At 41.5% G+C, this 18,231-nt stretch overlaps 1 protein-coding gene across 3 annotated transcripts in view; it reads left to right on the top strand.

Moving 5' to 3' along the window:
- The window catches only part of LOC139614423 (calsyntenin-2-like), a 267,128-nt gene that overhangs the window by 226,091 nt on the left and 22,806 nt on the right, over positions 1-18,231 (top strand). For all 3 annotated transcript variants that reach the window (XM_071471679.1, XM_071471678.1, XM_071471680.1), the window contains 2 exons: positions 9,057-9,219; positions 16,255-16,421. In XM_071471679.1, the coding sequence (XP_071327780.1) occupies positions 9,057-9,219; positions 16,255-16,421 (330 nt within the window). The remainder of the gene's footprint in view (positions 1-9,056; positions 9,220-16,254; positions 16,422-18,231) is intronic.

Raw genomic sequence — 18,231 nt, 5'->3', positions numbered from 1 at the left:
TGGATTACTTTTGAAACTGATCAAAGTAATCTATATTGATACTGATCAATGTAATTGATTGTAAGTAATTGAAGAAAACTTGATTCTCTGGCAAGTTCTGTAGTTGTAAGGCGCACATTTTTCGCTAAGATAAGATAAGATAAGATAAGATAAGATAAGATAAGATAAGATAAGATAAGATAAGATAAGATAAGATAAGATATTCCTTCATTAGTCCCACATTGGGGACATTTGCAGTATTATAGAAACAATAGAAGTACAAAGAAGAAAAACGGCAAAATATCATTATCAAACACTTAAAAAAGGATAAATAATAGATAAAAATAGAATATGTACAATTAGATATTTACAAAATTTACAAAAATTGCAGCAGATGAGGGAAATTGCACAATTGTTGTGCGTTAAATTATTGCACATGATATTCACTCTGTTACTTCTGAGCAGATTTAAGGATGTTTATTTGCCATGCACATAGCCGATGATTATATCTTTGGAAAGTTTAAGCTGCACTGAATCTAAAAATATAATTTGTGTTCAGATTTGACTGAGTTATGATTCAGAAATGTGTGTGCTTTTTGATGCAAATTGCTGCAATTAGGCGCTAAGGGTTTTGAAGTACCTTAATTGCCTTCAAGAGCTCAGGGTCACAGCCTCTGCTGCAGCTGCTGACCTGTATTGATAATCAGGCCCACTCAATGAGCCAAACTTCCAGTTTCCAGATCGCTGCCATGCACCCGTCCCTTTCACCTCTCACAGTATCTGCTGCTTAAATGTCAGGAAGACATTTCTAAGAGAACTTATAACAGACATGTAGTTTCTTCAGAGAAAAGACCAGACACAATATTAATGAAGCTCACAACATGGCAATAGGCAGGAACATAATCATTGTAATCTTTAATTTAGGCTGTTGTAACATCATTTTCTTTCCATAACTTGATTGCAGTGTTATGACAGTGTGCCATAGTGCTCAGATTTCCCAAGATACCCGAGAGACAAAAAAGGCAAGGGCTCTTGTTACTACTTCATTTAAACTTTTTTTTAATCAACTCAAATTAAAAACATTTTATAATAACAATCCTGCAGAGTGGACGAGTGTAAATTTACCAAGAAAACAAAACAAATAAATTCTTAACCCAGCAGGTGCATATTTATTTATGGTGTTGTACAACGGGTCCAATGGTCAGTTCTTTCTGTGTGATCACCAGGCAACAGAAATAAACCATTCAAGGACGGAGAGGCAGAAGATGAGCTGCTGTCAGTTACCAGAATGAGCTCTGTTTTTATATTTGTTCCCACAGGACCGTGTAGCACTGATGAAAGGAGATAAGTAGGTCACCAAAACTACTACAATGAAAGTCAAACATCAGCCCATGTGGATTCATGTTTACAACTTATGATTTATTTATAGTGAATGAGGCCTTAATGAGCCAACAACAAGGAAAGTTATTATTATCTTCACGAGCTGAGGGTCACAGCCTCTGCTGCGCCTGCTGACCTGTGTCGATAATCAGGCCCATTCAATGAGCCGGACTTTAATTGTGACTTCCAGTTTCCAGATCGCTGCCATGCACCCGTCCTTGTCACCTCACCAGAACAGGGAAAGTTATTATTACCTTGTTCTTTTTATTGCCAAGGAAATATCAGTGCAGGTTTAAAGACAACTTACAGTAGTAGTAGTCGTAGCTCATGACTGACTACAAACCCACGATGCTGCACACTGCATACATGGTACTGTATGTACCTTAGACCACTGAACCACCAGGATGCCCTCAAATTCATGATATTACACAGTATTTTTCTCCACTCGGTCCACTCTGTTGCTCCATATAAACCCAACAGGGTGAGAAAGTCAATGTGATCAGTGTCACTAAAATGGACATGCAGCCTAAAAACCCAGTGGATTTGAGTGTGTGTGTATGTGTGCGTACGTGTGTGTGTGTGTGTGTATGCATGTATATGTGCCTGTGGCCCATTATGAGCTTATGAAGAGGTCATTTGGCTGTTGACTCCCAGTCTCTGCTGGGAGCGGCTGTATAATTGCCATTCTAATTAGTCACTTTTGCCAGCCGGTAATTCATAGTCACCTTCAAGTACTTCTCCCACACACACACACACACACACACACACACACACACACACACACACACACACACACACACACACACACAGTGCACTCAGGACATCCTGTGTAGACAGACACATGCACCACTCTTTTAATTGTTTCTTCTATTTTTGTAATTATAAGCTCTCAGACACCCAATTTAGGATGCCCACAACAACTGACATGATAATAGTTTCCATGTTGACAGAGAGCTGATGATGATTTATGGCAATTATGTGTTAGTAAATAGCACTTCTGCCAATGAATCTGGAGAGGAAGTATTTTTGAGGCCAGACAAATGGACCTGCATGACAGCCTTTGCTTTAGTGATATTAACAATAATTCAGCTTTTAGACGTCAATTTGTGGACAAATTGTTGAATCACATGTTCACATGTGGAGTGTAGCAGATGTTAAAAGAGACAAAATAGCAAACAAATGTGATTTTGAATATGTTTCTTTGAGTTTAAATGTGACCTGTTATCAAAATTCATTGATAAGAATTATACTTATGGCAGATTGATAATTTAGTTTCTATGAATCAAATCACTGATAAGACTGATTTAAATCTGGTTTGAGGCCAAAAAACCTATAGTTAAACACCGCCTTTGTTATAATGTGATCATTTCCAGGTTCATTTGGTTCCCTGCCATCCCATCCCTCCCCTCCCCACCCCCACCACCAATCACATACCTTCATTTTGCACCTCTGCTTTCACTTGGCTCTCACACTAACTTTTTCATTTCCTCCGAGGCTCCTCCTCCCCACCCCTCCTTAAAGTCACCTTGTTTCCAATGCTCATCAATCTCTGTTGTGGATCCTTTCTCCAGACGGCCCAATAGGACCTCCTCCCCCCCTTAAATCCCTGCCTCCACCTCCTTAACTTCCTCTTTCTTCCACCCTTACCTCCCTCTCCCCAGTCCTGTTCCCCATGTCCACACTAGAAGCTAAAAATAACCTCATTTTTATGGGCATTTTTCCAGTCTTTGTCTGGTCATTGGTACACATGACCTACCAGTTCACCACAGACACCTGTACAGTCTAATGCAATAGATAACCCTGTAACTAATTCTGTCTTTGTGAGGTTTGATGGTCAAGTTTAATGCTCAGTTTTTTTAGCAGTATTTGAAAGAGGTGTTATTTCAACTCAAAGCTGATGATTTTAGATACTTTTTTTTTCTGGATTGAGCTAAATCCAACAAGGAAATTGCAAATTTTGCAACACTTCCTAGAACTAGAAGACAGTTAGCTTAGCTGAATATAAAGACTCGAAGAAAGGGAAGACCGCTAGCTGGAGAGAGCATGTTTAAAGCTCACTTATTAACATGTTGTAAGTTTTACAGTGGTTTATGAGCTTTAAAAGTGTTAGCAGGCACTAACAGAGGCAGGCTAGCTAAGCTAAGCTAACCATGTCCTGTTGCTAGCTTTGTATTCAGGGTGTTAACTTAAGACAGGTGTCGGTCTAAACTTAGCGTATTTCCAAGAAGTCAAACGATTTCTCTGCTAATTTTGACTTTGTTTCAAAGAGTTCCCTGAACTCTTGGCAGCGTAATAAAGGTTGCAGTCTTCCTCACTTTTCCTTCCTCTCCCACTCTCCTCTCTCTCTTCCTCCCTCTCTTTCTTTAATCTCCGCCCTTCCTCTTTCCCCCACCATCGTCCCTCTGCCCCTGTTGATCACCACATTCTCTCTGCACTCTTCTGCCGTCTCTATCTCATTCCTGCATCTCTTGTTTGAAGCGAGAAGGTTGGGTTAGGTGACAGATCTCTTAAAGACTTTCAACTCCAAAGGACTTGAGGCAACAACTCCCACAGTCATGTTCTACTGGAGAGACAGGCAAGAAGAAAAGAGACCAAATAAACTGCAGAGAAAACGAGAGTGAGATTGGGAGGGGGGGGCAGATATCAATTTTGTTTTCTTCTCGCCGTCGAGTGCCCCGAGAGATGATGGGGGATCTTTGATGTGTGATGCTTCCGTTCTCTACCTCCTTCACTCTTGCTTTCACTTGCTTTGTCCTCTGGTTGTTTCATGTCCTCCTCTACTTTGTTTGTGTGGTTATTTATTTCATTCATTCCTTCCATCTGTCAATTTGCATCAGGCAGAGACGCAGGAAAGTGGAGGGGTTTGGGAATACAAAACTTTTTGCTTTGCTTTCATAAGCAAGGCGAGCCAGAGCCGCTCTCCGAAACTTTAACTTTGTCTTTGAACTTTTTGAAGTCGACAATTAATGGCGCTGGATTGATGTCTCTGCATTCCTGTATGCGTGTCTGTTAGTGGGTGGATAATATGGTATATCCTTGTGGAATTGCTGTCTCACACATTCTCACACAAACACACACCCCCATTTACACTTAGACTGTACACACACTCACAGTGGCCTGTGGATGTTCAGATGTGTTTAGCTTTGAGTTTGTGCAGTAGTGGCTGCTTCTTTGTGTTATTTCCACTTCTGAAGTTTTTTAATGGACACCACCTACACACACACACACAGTAACCAGACACACAACAAAGATTCTCCGTTTGTGTGAGGCTGGCTTCTTCCCATGCGAAGCACTGCACCTGTTCCCTCAAGCTCTAATCAATTCTCAGACAAGATGCCAAACTTTGTGACATCTCTGACAACCGGATTACATTTCACTATAGGCTGAAAGTTAAGCACTCACACTCTGTTGGCCTGACGATGACTAATTTAATTGTCTGAGCAAAGTTCTTCATAACCTTTGGGTTTCAATGCTTTTGTTTTAATGCTGAACGACAGTCGAAATGTCTGTTGAGTGAGTGGTTGTAAAGGCACCACAGACAAAACATTGCTGGACATACAGACAGGAAACAGTCCAACACTGAAGGAAACCAAGGAACTGCATTGGGCTGGGTTTGTTTTTCAGGTTTAGGAGATGAAGGGCTGCTTTGACTGATAAACCCAAGAGTTTGAAGACTTCTCAGATGTGAAAACACTGTGCGGTGGTTTAAAATATTATGATGATGGATTTCACAAGTCACTTCATCCACTCGTGTAACAGTTGTGAGGTAAACTGCAAAATGACCACGTTCACATTAGAATGTGCACAGGCACAAACTGGACTGGCCTTCACAGCACTTTTCCGATTGATGATGCTTGGTATTGCATTGCAGCAAAAATCTAGCGTTTTTTTTTCTCTCTTTTTTTCATCTTCTCTGCTGTGCCAATGAAGAATGAATATGAATATCAATGGAAATGAAATCAATAAACAAGCTCCTGCAATGTTTTTATCTGTCTGAACCCATTCTAAGGCCACTGCTGGGCACAACAGTGAACTGTTTTTGCAAGACAACATTCAGAATACCAGTTCTTGAAAAAATCTCATTACCACACCAACTTTTTCAAAGTCTCATTGATTTCATGTTGGCAAAGTTCCTCAGCTCTTCACCCAAAATGATGCTGAACCCAAAGTATATCCTATTAGTATTAAGTATCGGCTCCCAGTAAGTTAGAAAAGTGGCTGTTAAAGGTTTTTTCACATCTGTAGTCAGCTGTAATTTGTCAAATACAATGATCATGAAGTTTTCATGATGAAAAAACATAAAAACATCTCAAACCAAAATGTCTGTTTCAATTTGTCACTCAAGGTATAACAATTGTCTCCTGAGATGAGTTTGCTATTTTGATTATTTATTTATTTATTTATTTATCTATTTTACTAGTTTTCCTAGCGAAGGAGTCTTGTTTGTATTGTTTTTAAAGCTCAAGGCTTAAGGTGCAATAAGATCTTAAGGTATGGTGGCCCAGATGGGTCACAATGCTTTTGCTTTTGTGTTGTGGCTTTTGCATTCATGTTATTGCTTTTGCATTGTGTCGACCCGTCTGGGCCACTGTATTAAAGGGTTGCAAACAAATCTACAGGAACAATTCCATTTGTCTGTCGAGTTTCTGTTCGGAAAGCTTTTAATTTTGGAAAACTCAAATTTTTACTTATCAGAAATGTTTGGACTAATATCAGCTGTTTGCCACTTATCTAAAAATATTGGTACCCAAATCACTCTTCTCTTTCTCTCTTCATCTCCACTAGTTTCCTAAGTAGTAGTGACATGTGTGGCCACGTAGTTCTCTCCCTCCCTCTGTCCCTGAGAGAGATCTCCAGTTGAGACCCCAACTGGGCAGAGGCAACCTCCTCTTGGGCAAGAGCATCACGCCGTTTCCCTCCTTTGAAGCCTCCGAGAGGAAGTCACCCACTAGGCGTTCAGATCCCATATGGGCCCGAGCTCTCTTTGAAATACTGAACAGCAAAAACAGGGTAGAAGCGGCAGAGCAAGGGAGGGGATTGTCCGCATGTGCAAATGTCAGGGGGATTAGTGTCTGTGTGTGTGTGTGTGTATGTGTGTGTGTGTGCTCGTGAATGTACATAACTTTTATTACATGTGGCAGCTGGGTAATGAAATGTAACGAGACTGAAAAAATAGTCTCTAAAATCCAGGTGATAATCCGACAGAAACGTTAAAGATCAAGAGCACAAGAAAAGGGCAAAATGAAGATGTATCCTGGAGAGACACTGAAACTGTGATACAAAATGTGCAGGAATTGCAGCTACTGTGTGTATGTACGTCCTAACATCCTAACGAGCTAATCACCTGGTTATCATCTAATCAGTTTCAATCTCATTTGCTGCACCATCCAAACCGCAATCAGATTAATCCCCCCATTCTCTCTGAGCTCTGACTCAGCAGATCAACATGCTGCATATGCGTTAAACAGCTGTGCAGAGTGATCACCAACAGGCCAGATGTTGTATCTCGCTCCCCAATAACAGCGGAAAATGAACCAGATTGATTAGAACTCCCATCTGCTGCACGAGCACAGTGTTAATAAGCAAGTTGCAGAGCGCCCTTCATTAGAGAAGGAGGTTACCCAAGGCTAAGTGTTCAAAGGCTGTCCCATGTTATATGAGAGGAGCTGGGAGGACGAGGTGAAGTGCCGGCCTGCTGAGCACTGAGCGCTGCAGAGGTGAGGAAGAGCCAATAAAAGCAGATGGAAAGAAAGGGAGAGATGAGACAAGTGGGTTTGTGCAATCAATTAAAATGCACGGTAACGGCAAGGGGAAACGGTCAAGCATGCTGAAGAGTGGTGCTGTCAAGCATTTTTCAGAAGAGGTGAAACAGTTAATGGATGAATGCATTTCAGTGTTCAACACAGAGGAAACCATTCAGTTTCAAAACTTCACAAGCCAAGAATTAATGTAAAAATTACAGCTGTCTCTACTCAGTGAATCCCAAAGTGAAGCTTTAATAGGAAAAACATCCTTTCTAATCAAGAAAATAGACCACAAATTCTTCCCATTGGCTTAAATCGATCTCAGACAAGACATTGACATTCCCTAATGCCACATTGGCTGATTTCTGGGTAACACCTTTGAGAAATTTATGATTATATGAGAAAGGAGAAGGCGTGTAAGAGGAACTGCAGCGAAAACAATGAGGAGTCTCAGTTTGTACTTGGATTGTACTTGTCAATCCACAGGGTGTGTGTGTGTTTGTCTTACTTTTCAACCATTTGTCGAAGTGTGTGGGCCTGCTCTTATTCTAGTATTTGTGTGTGTGTGTGTGTGTGTGTTTGCTTCTTTCTTGTTACATCTCCTCACATGAACTGATGAGAGGATGCCTGCTGCCACGTGGCTGAAGATAGACAGAGACACACAGGCTCGGATATTGTGTTGTGTGTGTGTGGTGCACCTGTATTTCATAGTGTGTTTGTAATGGGTGACTGGCTCTCTTGTTTCATAGATGCGGAGAAAATAGGAATACAACAGATAGTGCTGCATCAGAGAATAATCTACATTGTCCAAGTTTACCAATTTGTCATCTGTACACACACACACACACACACACACGGACATCATCATCACCCCATTTAAAACCCGACATTAACAAAAGGAGGCCCGTTACATCACCATCAGCAATTAATCTGTCAATATATCTTCTTTCTAAAACATACGTGCTTCCAGTGTGAAGAAGTGTCAGGTAGTTGCAGTAGAAGGACATCAGAGCATTTGTTCACTGAGGAAGACCAAGGCCACAGTGCTCTTCAGTATTCTCAGTCTGTGCGCTTTTCTTTGTGCAAGTTAATGGCGTAAAGGCTGCTTTAACCTTCTTCTGTAACTCTACTGTTCCTTCTTTGATGCAGTGTTACCACAGTACACGGAAACTTTATACTCAAGATTTTCAAATGATTCACTTGAAGGTGCTATGTCTAAGTTTATGCGATTGATACATTTTTAAATTTTAGCAATAACAGCTGCTTACTTTCCAGTCTTGAAGTGATGTTGCAAGTTCTTGTACTTCCTAAATGCTAAGCCACAGGATGTTAAAGGTCCCATATTTCAAGCTTTTCCTGTGTTTTATTTGAAGTGTTGATAACCATAAGAAGATATATTTGTGGTTTTAAGAGCCAAAAACCATCTCAGTGTAGTTTTACATCTCTTCTCTCAGGCCTCTCTCTTGAGCTCTGTTAACAACAGGTCGGTGAGCCAATCAGAAGAGAGGCACTGAGCTTCTCTTATGATTGGCTGACTGTTTTCTGAGTGATTGAATAAAAGTATGGCATATTTTGGGTAAATGAATAAAAATACTCAGAGAAACCAAATCCTGTAAGGTTGGGTGGTGGGTGCAGGTGGGCAGGGCTTGGGGCATGGCTGAGAGCAGTGACTGCTTTGTTGTGATCACAAAGTTACTGTTGCTTTGTAATCAATGAATACACATGGAAATTTCACTTTATACAAGGGAAAAAGACCTATCTTATATAGTGGCATATTTTAATGTATTTGGAATCTGTATGGGATCCCCCATTTAAAAAAAAAACAAAACAATATTTTGTCATTTATTATTATGCTATTATAACTTCCCTGCACTACTGAACATGATTTGGTAATAGAAGCCAAGGACCTGGTGATCTGTTTTATGACGCTCTCTTTCTTTCTCTCGTCCTCAGATCTGTGATAAAGAGTGGCATTACTACGTCATCAACGTGGAGTTCCCAGTTGTGACGCTCTATGTGGATGGAGTGACCTACGACCCCTACCTGGTGACAGACGACTGGCCCATCCACCCCTCACAGATTGACGTGCAGCTGACAGTCGGTGCCTGTTGGCAGGGTGAGTGGGCGGAGCCAGGTGATGAAGACGATGATGATGATGAATGTTAAACCTAAGTTTAGATATTCGTCCCTTTTCTTTAACAGAATGTGTTCATTCTGCAGATAATTAAAAGTGAAACAACTCAAGTGAACCAAAAGTTTTGATATAAAATTCACGGTAAAATGAGGGATTCTGGCCTTTCTGCGTATTGATTACCGCTTTTACGTGTGAGCAAGTTCAAGAATATGAATAACACTGTCTGACGTATTATTATTACTAAGGAGTCATTGAGTGTTGAACATGTTCTTTGGCCTTGAATGAACAATGTAATTAAGAAGAGCACTTAGTCTGCCTTTGACAAACGATTGAAGCAGTCTGAATGAAGGCATACAATTAAACTGTCCTCTAAACTGATAGCTGCCACTAATTGCACAAGGGTAGAAGAAAGGGCACTTTTTCACACGGCACAGCCTACCGTTGATTTGATATCCGAAATGAGACTGCTCAGTGATGCTTAGCCTCAGATGTAGAATCAAGATATCTTTCAGTGCAGGAGCAGGAGCAGGTCATTTTGTGCCGCTTTCATCTGCGGCGGTGACTCCCCCCGCCCTTGCACTCTTCCTCCCTCCTCCTGCCCACTCCTCCTCCTCCCCTCCCATTTCTTTCATTGAACACTGCAAGCCTTTAGTAGGATTAAAAGGGTCTTGAATAGAAGAGGAAGTTCAGAGACTGTCTCTGCTTTTCTAGTTGGGGACTAAGCCTCAGTAAAGAGTTGTAAAAGGCAATACTGAAATCTTAACATAAGCCATTAGCCACAGCAGCTTGCCTTTTCAAAGTGCTGAGATTTAAGTGTCCAGCATCTTGATTGCAAACATGTCGCAAAGATGAACTCATTTATTGTCTGACTGGCTCCTGAAAAGCTTCAGCTCTGTGTGAAAAGAAATTCAACATTTGCAGAAGGGCAGAAGTGGGGTTACATCTGCTGTCAGAGAAGCTCATTTGATGATTTTAAAACAGGATGTGACATAGTAGAGTGTGCACATGGATGGCAGAGTAAATAAAATCATTTGTCAGCTCAAAGCAGTTGGGGTTGAACACAACAGTGATATTTTGCAATATTTAATTAAATTTCATGATGTAGTTTCATGGTTGATAACCCTTAACTGGCCAGTCAGTGTTGTCGAATGGAAATAGATTCTGTCAGGACCACAGCAAATAAATATAATTTAGAAAAATCACAACGCAGATATTTATCCAACGAAACCATTACAGTATGATGTGATGAGATTCATCCAGTGTGTTAAACCCGCCTCAACCTGTCATCACGGGCTGCTACAGCACATGAATCAGTTTTTATTAGCAGAGGAGTTTTACACCATGTCAGCACAGAAGGCACGATGTGAGCAGTACATTAGCAGAGCAGCAGCAGCAGCTCTGGCGCCCCATGTGCATCCACACAGGAGGCACTCAGGCACAGGAGTGAGTGAGAATCACTGCAGCTATGCATGTCAGGAAAATAGACATAGCATAAAAATATGCTTCAAGTTGTGTTCATGGACTTATTACATGTGAAACATGAGCCATTAGGTGCCCTGTGCAGGCAGGTGCAATGATTTAGAAGTGTAGAAGTGTATCTGAGATACTATAAAGTCAAATTATACTTTATGCTTCTGCATAACCATGAGGTTAAGTTTTATCATCGGCCTGAGTCTATGAGGGGGCTTTCACATCTAATGTGCTTGGTTCGGTTTTAATTTCCTCAGGCCAGTTTGTTTTTTCTTCTTTAGGCTGGTGTGAAAGCTGTCAATCAAACTCTGGTGTAGACTAAAAATCCAATTAGACTCAATGACCAATGATGTGGCTTAGTTGTGGTTTGTTGTGGTGTGACCTGTTAACAGAGTGATGTGTTGATCTCTATAAATGATGCACCGTATAGCCTTTTTTATACAAGGTCATTTTGTAACCATGGGAATGCACTGGCACATAACCAGGGTAGTGCAGGAATTTTCCCTCATAAATCAGATGGAGGAAAGAAGCTAAAGCAGAGATTTGTTGAGAATGTATGCAGTATTACTCTATGTATTTTAGAAGTTCAACTCAAAAGTGAATGAACTCCCTTTCACAATATTGCATTACAAGAACCCTTTTTTTTTTTTTGTTCTGTACATTGATGATATACACATTAATTAACTGTTGTTGTTTTGTGAGTAAGATAAGATAAGATAAGATCTTTGTTAATCCCACAGTGGGGAAATTTGCAGTTACAGCAACAAGTCGACAGTACAAAAAGAACTACAAAATGTCGATATCAAATACAAAAAAAATTAAGATATATAATAATAATAATAACAACACCAATAACACCAATTCACATTACAAAAGCAAGTCAATCCCCATCGACTGTTATGTCAAATGTTGAAATGCCCAACTTTACAGCAGAAATAAACATGTTTACAGCCTGCTACAAAAACAGTTTTGGTCTCTAGAGCTTATTTCCTGATTCATGACAACTGTACAGAGCTGAATTTTTATATAACTCACCTGTTTAAAATGTATTAAGGCTTAAAGTTATGAATAATTGAGGGTGTGGCCGCTTTCAGTGACAGATGAGTGAGTGTATCCTTGCCACAAAGTCTCGTTCCACGCGTCACACCTCTTTGCCCATTTTAGGAGTTAGGTGGAGTCAGGCACTGCCAAGATGGCAATGGTGCAGCAGCCTACTCTGAGTTTTAAAGCCACTCTTGAGAAACCTATAGGTGACATCACAGAGGCTACGTCCATCTTTATTTACCGTCAACACATAGAGTCCTTTGTAGACACAAGAGGAAGAACATATTATTGGGGTTTCATTTCATTTTTGCTCTTCACAACTAATATTCAAAACTAACCTGCAGATACCTGTCTGCAGATTGCATTGCTCATTAACAAACATGAGGTATGCTTGTTAGTGTGAATCCCTGCAACAGCAAAGCGTTGAATTCTCTAGCTACAACGTTACATCTGTGCACTTTCACTCTCTCCTATTTTCTAACAGAAGGGTTGCCCCTGCCCCTCCTGCTTCTTTCACCTCGGAGAGTAAGTGCTGGCGGTGCAGTTTTCACGCAGTCAACTTATATTTTACCCTCTGACCTGCCGGAGTGTGTCCGTGTTCAGAAGCGGGAGGCATTCAGACAGCGAGGAGCAACGCACTCATCTCATCTCATTTTTCTTTCTCCTCAGCTGTGTAATCGCATGGTGCTGCTCTGCCTCCCACACAAGACGTGTGCAGGAAGCAGTGCTGATGATTATACACATGCACAAATTGAAACATAAATATCCCTGTATGTACAGTGTAATGAATACATACAGACACACAGGCGCCGATACAGGTACACATACAATAAATCATACACTTGAGTGAGACTATCGCTCACACTTCCACTTAAGTAATGATCCTGTATCCAGCTCACCCATCCCTCTAGACTCTCATCTGTTGCTCTTTTGGGAATGACGCAAATAAGGCAGAGAAAAAAGAAGAGTGAAGATCTATAGAGCAAGGAGGGCTGCACAGAGCATGGCAAAGAGAGCTGACACCATGTAAAAACCAGTCTCTGCAAAGAGGAATGATCAGCGGTTTTATCACCCGTATCATTCCTGCTCCGCAGCGTCTCGGTAATCCCCTCTCCTCTGCCTCTCTTTTTTTACCCTCTGTCTGAGACCGTTAATGGTTTCTCTGGCCACAGCCTAAATTGATAACATCTGTCAGGGAGGGACTGAGTGGATAGGTGGATATCTAGAGAGAGGACAGGAAATAGGGAAGAAAATAGCAACAGAGTTTAGAAAGGAGCGGAGAAGGGGCGGGGGGGTTGAAGTATAAAGAAAGAGGAAAGAATGGGTTTGGCATAGTTTAGTATGTGAAAATCTAAATGTGATCCTGTGATTTCATGAAATTGACTCTGGTCCCCTGATGATTTGGTGGCTCTTTAAAGTCCGGCTCATTGAATGGGCCTGATTATCAACACAGGTCAGCAGGTGCAGCAGAGGCTGTGACCCTCAGCTCAGGAAGATAATAATAACTTTCCTTGTTGTTGGCTCATTAAGAGTTTAGCTGCTCCCCATCTTTCTATACATATATGTATATATCTGTCTCTGCCCAGTCAAGAAAAAGGCTTCATCAGTCTCTTGTCTGTTAAGGCAGGCAGGCAGATGACAAGCCACTGGGTTAATAAGGTCCCCTGGGTAGATCACATCAATTGGTAGGACTCTGTTATCTGCTCCAGGGGGGATAAGGGAGCTCTACCCAACTTGCCTTAGTGCACAATATAGCTGCAGGTCAGCAATCGTAGGGATGATTCTAAGCCGAAGGTCTGTAGTCCATTTCTGTTACATTTTCACACCGGGAAAGTAGGGCATGACAAAGTATTTCCAGCAGTGGTCAGCTGTGCCTCCACCTGCACTGACTGACTTTTTCAGACCCCGGAAACACCACATAGGCCAGTGATAAATGTGCCTGAGCTATTAGCAGGAAATCATGGGGTACCTGAGTCAAGCTTGGCAATGTCTGATGAGGCCAAGGGCGTTTGAAATGAATTTTCCCCAATTCCAGTTACTGTCGGACACAACAGAGTACCCCTTCAGTCGCCAACTGGATTGCCTGGTTCACAGATTAAAATGAACTCTTCCAGCAAACACTAACAACCCTGTGTGGACTGGAACCAGATTTGCTGTAGTAACCTACAAGAAGGCACTGGGCAGTGAAAGTGCCCCTCAGCTCTCAGCAGACACCTTGGATAGCGATGCCTCATTCATCAAAACTAAATCTTGAAGGTTTACCCTCATAAAGGTTTAAAGGTTTTACAAGAAAGGCTCTGTAGTTAAGAGATGGTGTGTATTAAGGAATCCATTTATGCCACTTTCTCCCATGGCTTTTATCTTCACTTATGGTGCTTTAATAGGATCAAAGCTATCAACATATATTGAGATAAACTATAGTTGGTGTAGAAAAATAATGACCAGGGGGAATTCTGCTTTCTGAGAAATGTAAGGTTTACTCTGACTTTTGCTGCAGCCAGTATTACCTCTCTTTACTGCAAAGAGCAGGTGTGTGGCTCACATGAAAGTTAGTATCTATCTACCCAAGCTTGCACTTAGGGTTGAAACACCTTAAGTCATGAAGGTCAAGCATGACTGGGTGAAACTCTACTGTCTTGTTCCTGGCAGAGCTGAGGCATGGTTTTGACTCATGACAGTGGAGCAAAGTAGCAACTGACTGAGACAAATTTCACTGTCACTGCTTTGGCCTCCACTACATCTATCATCCACAGGTCCTCCAGTGCCCACGTATGACCCTTCAGGTTGAGGCATGGACACCCATCTGCCAAAACATCACAATATCTATATAGTTTGTCAACTGGTGAGCCCTACCTAGTGTTTAAAACTGTATTTGCCAGCAGTGAGACAATGATTTAAATCTTGAGCAGAGCTGCGTGGTGCCTAGTCTGGTTTTTATGGCTACAGATGCTCTAGAAGAAGTAAGACAGATTGGTTTCATTAGAGCGATTAGATGGGAATAATCAGAAAATATTGGCAGAGCTGGCTGAACCACATATAAATTGTACATGGAGCCTCTAGAGGTAGAATGAACTCTATAGCCTGTTCACCATATGCATGGATTGAGGGACACTTGACCTAATGACCTTGTTGTATCTGTGAGGCCACTCAAAGCACAACCACAACCCAGAACCTTGTGTTGTCCAAATGTAGATCATAGTCCAGCTAGGTAGAAAAGGATGGTGGATCCTGAGGGTGAATTATCAACAGCTGACTTTAATGTCAGGTGGTATTTTCTGGTTCCACTATACTTCACCATAACAGCTGATTTAGAAACCTACAGAGAATATACACATAATGCCAAGGTCTTACATGCACTGACATCGTGAGTGATCAGATGTCAGTGTTTCAACTTTCCCTCCAATGTTGGTGAATGCTGTTTACAACAATAGGATCTATTAGGTGATTAAACTACTTTCCTCATTTGTTTTACTGGTGCACTGGAATTGCAGCTTACAGTGGCTCAAAGGTAAACTGGAGCAGTGGAGCAAGCAGCAGCTTTTCTTTAATGCGTAGTAAACAGACAAGCATGCATAGGATAATAAACACAGCAACTGGCACTTGGACAACAGAAGATTATGTAGATTTGTTGGCTTTTAGATAATGACTATTTTACACACACTCCCAGCAGCGAAAAAAAAAATCTACAGAAAGAATATAAGCAATTGTAAGTGATTGTTGCTGCTTTCCTCCAACAATCACTTGGGAGCAGATGCACGAGGGCGCAAAGTGTCAAAGTATGATGAGAGAGGCTAGACAGATTGATTGATAGAGAGACAGTTTCTTGGTAGGCACCTTAGTTATATCTTTCCCCATTGGGCATCGCTCCACTGCATTCGCCCAATGTTTTTGATGTGTGAACAAGGTCAGATTTTTTTCTTTTAATAACAAATGCTATTAGATGAAGGGACTGTTCTATACCTTTAGTGCTTTGGTGGCTTGATGCCAGAATGGGGGAAAACCAGAGACAAGGGAAGAGGAAGTGAGGAAATAAAAAAAAAAGGAAAGAAAGGAATGCGAAGGTGAAGGTGATATTTTTATACCCAGAGCTTGTAACCTTTCAGCTAATGAGTGGTTTGGAGACTCCTCTTGGTGGTACTGGCCTTTAAGGAGTTCAGAGGACATTCTTTAAATGTGTTGACTTTTTCCTGTTTAGCCTGGATGGGCTGGCTGGGCAACACTTGCACTTTTACAGCATCACCACAAAACATGCATCTTAAGGCCAATTATAACCATAATTTGGTCATCAGGGCTCATAATTAAAGACTTGACAAGGTCGCCCTCAGTTTGTTGGTGTTGTAGTTTGTAAGTGCCAGGTGGTGGTGATTACTGTTGATTAACCTTAACCCAGGAATTACATATCTGCCACTACTTTGAGGTTTCCGTGACTCATGTAATGGTTTCTTAGAAAGTGGTATTTTATAAATTATTTTACTGTATGTGTATGTATTGCTGTGTTTGTAGGTGGGGAGGTGACCAAGCCACGGTTCACTCAGTATTTCCGGGGCAGCCTATCGGGACTCACCATCCGACCAGGGAAGATCGAGAGTCAGAAAGTCATTTCCTGTCTGCAGGCCTGCAAAGAGGGATTGGATATCAACTCCCTTGAGAGCCTGGATAAGAACATAAAGGTATTCACATACACGCACAGAGAGAAACACAGAAGAGGTGCTGACTGCAGCAAAAGTCTGACTTCCAACCCAGAGTCACAATGATACAGATCACATCAGTCCACAATGAAGAGGATGGATTTAAAGAGGCAGAAGCAATGCTCGAAGGACAAACCTACCTTGTAGTCACACAGGTCCAAATGTCTGTGCAGGCAGACACACAGATTCATGGTACACATACAGTATACACAAATGCACAAGGCTGATTTATTTTTCATTACTACACATCTCCCTTGGAATACAACATAACAGTGCTGGTACTTACCACTGAAAACACTGTCCTCATACTAAAAACTGTCAGCCTTCCGAGTTGGACCATGATTACTCACAATATCCACCTGAAATTGCCTCTGTTTATGCAGTGTAGTGAGCTGTGTGAGCAATATTTTGGTTTTAAAAATTAATCTTAAAGGAAAAGCTTGTCATTTTGGGAAAAAATCAGTATTTTCTTTCCTGCTAAGAGTTGATGATTAGAGTGATACCACTCTTTTATCTGCCTGTACATGAAGCTACAGCCAGCAGCCGATGAGCAAACGTTAGCATAAATACTGGAAACAGGAAGTCTCTGCTAGTTGTGCCACAGTGACAAGAGGACTCCAGGAAGTATATTCTCCTAGCTGATAACAGCATTTGTACATATTAAACACATAATATTTAATTAATTAGTGAACTATAGATTTGCTGGTAGGTATATTTTGTTACTTTTGGACTAGCTTTTTCCCTTTTCCCAGTCTTTTGCTAAGCTAAGATAAGCTAAGCTACCCAGATGCTGGCCATAGCTTTATATGTATCATAACAGACATGACAGTGGTATCAATCTTCTCAGTTAATACCAATTAACATATTTCCCAAAATGTTACTACTTCTTTAAAGCAGCGGTAAAATTAAACATACATTCCCGTCTGGTGTGTGCACATGCAAAAACATCTTTTTTTTTTTATCCCAGTTGACAGAAAAATACTACTTCTTTAAATCACCACAGCTAAATCACTCCTCAGCAACCCCACCGACCCACCCACCCACCCCTTCACTGGCTCAGCTAATCCATCTCCCTGCCTTGTGGACGATAGAAGGCAGATAAGATGGATGGGGGTTTGTGTGGACTCAAAGCCACCCCTCCATCCTCCTATCTACCCACCCAAACTCAGCCCCTCTAACTCTTTTTATATTTTTCTCTCTTTACACTTCCCCTCGCCCTCTCTCTATATGCTCTCTCCATGTTGTGGTGCAGCAGAGAGATCTTTGCCAGTCTTTTGAGAAGACAAGTAGGGATGAGGTGGGGTATATGGGAGAGGAGAGGATGACAACCTCTCATGGGCCAGTGTAGTTTATCTTTTGAGAGCTATTTCATTTTCTTCTTCACCGCACCCTAGTCCGGCTCCAATAAGTCCTCGGGGGGCTTAAGGACAGCATTTAGCCAAACAGATGGAGGACTGGCACAGCACAATCAGAGGAGAATAACATGAAGGCAAGGAGGAGGTAGAGGCAGGTGGCAGCAAGTACAGTGACAGAGAACGGAAAATGAGAGGAGACAGCAGGAGAAGAAAAGGTGTGAAGGGGAAAATGACAGGGAAGAGGGAGTGTGTGGAGAGCCCCATGGAGAGCTGAAGTACTGCCAACCTGCTGCTGAGAGCCAGTTTCAGAGATGGGGGACTTCAGTGTAGTTATAGCAGGAGACCACTTCACCATCTTTAAAGGAAGAGTCTCAAATGCCTTCCATCAAACCCTGGTGAACACACCACCCTTTCAAAGTAAACTTGTGAAAAGAATC

Source organism: Trachinotus anak, unplaced genomic scaffold, assembly GCF_046630095.1.
Source record: "Trachinotus anak isolate AG129_WGS33_773 ecotype Australia unplaced genomic scaffold, CSIRO_AGI_Tana_v1 ptg000034l, whole genome shotgun sequence".
In the NCBI taxonomy this organism is placed as follows: Eukaryota; Metazoa; Chordata; class Actinopteri; order Carangiformes; family Carangidae; genus Trachinotus; species Trachinotus anak.
The sequence above is the reverse complement of the archived record's forward strand: the minus strand, read 5'-3'. Positions and strand labels throughout refer to the sequence as shown.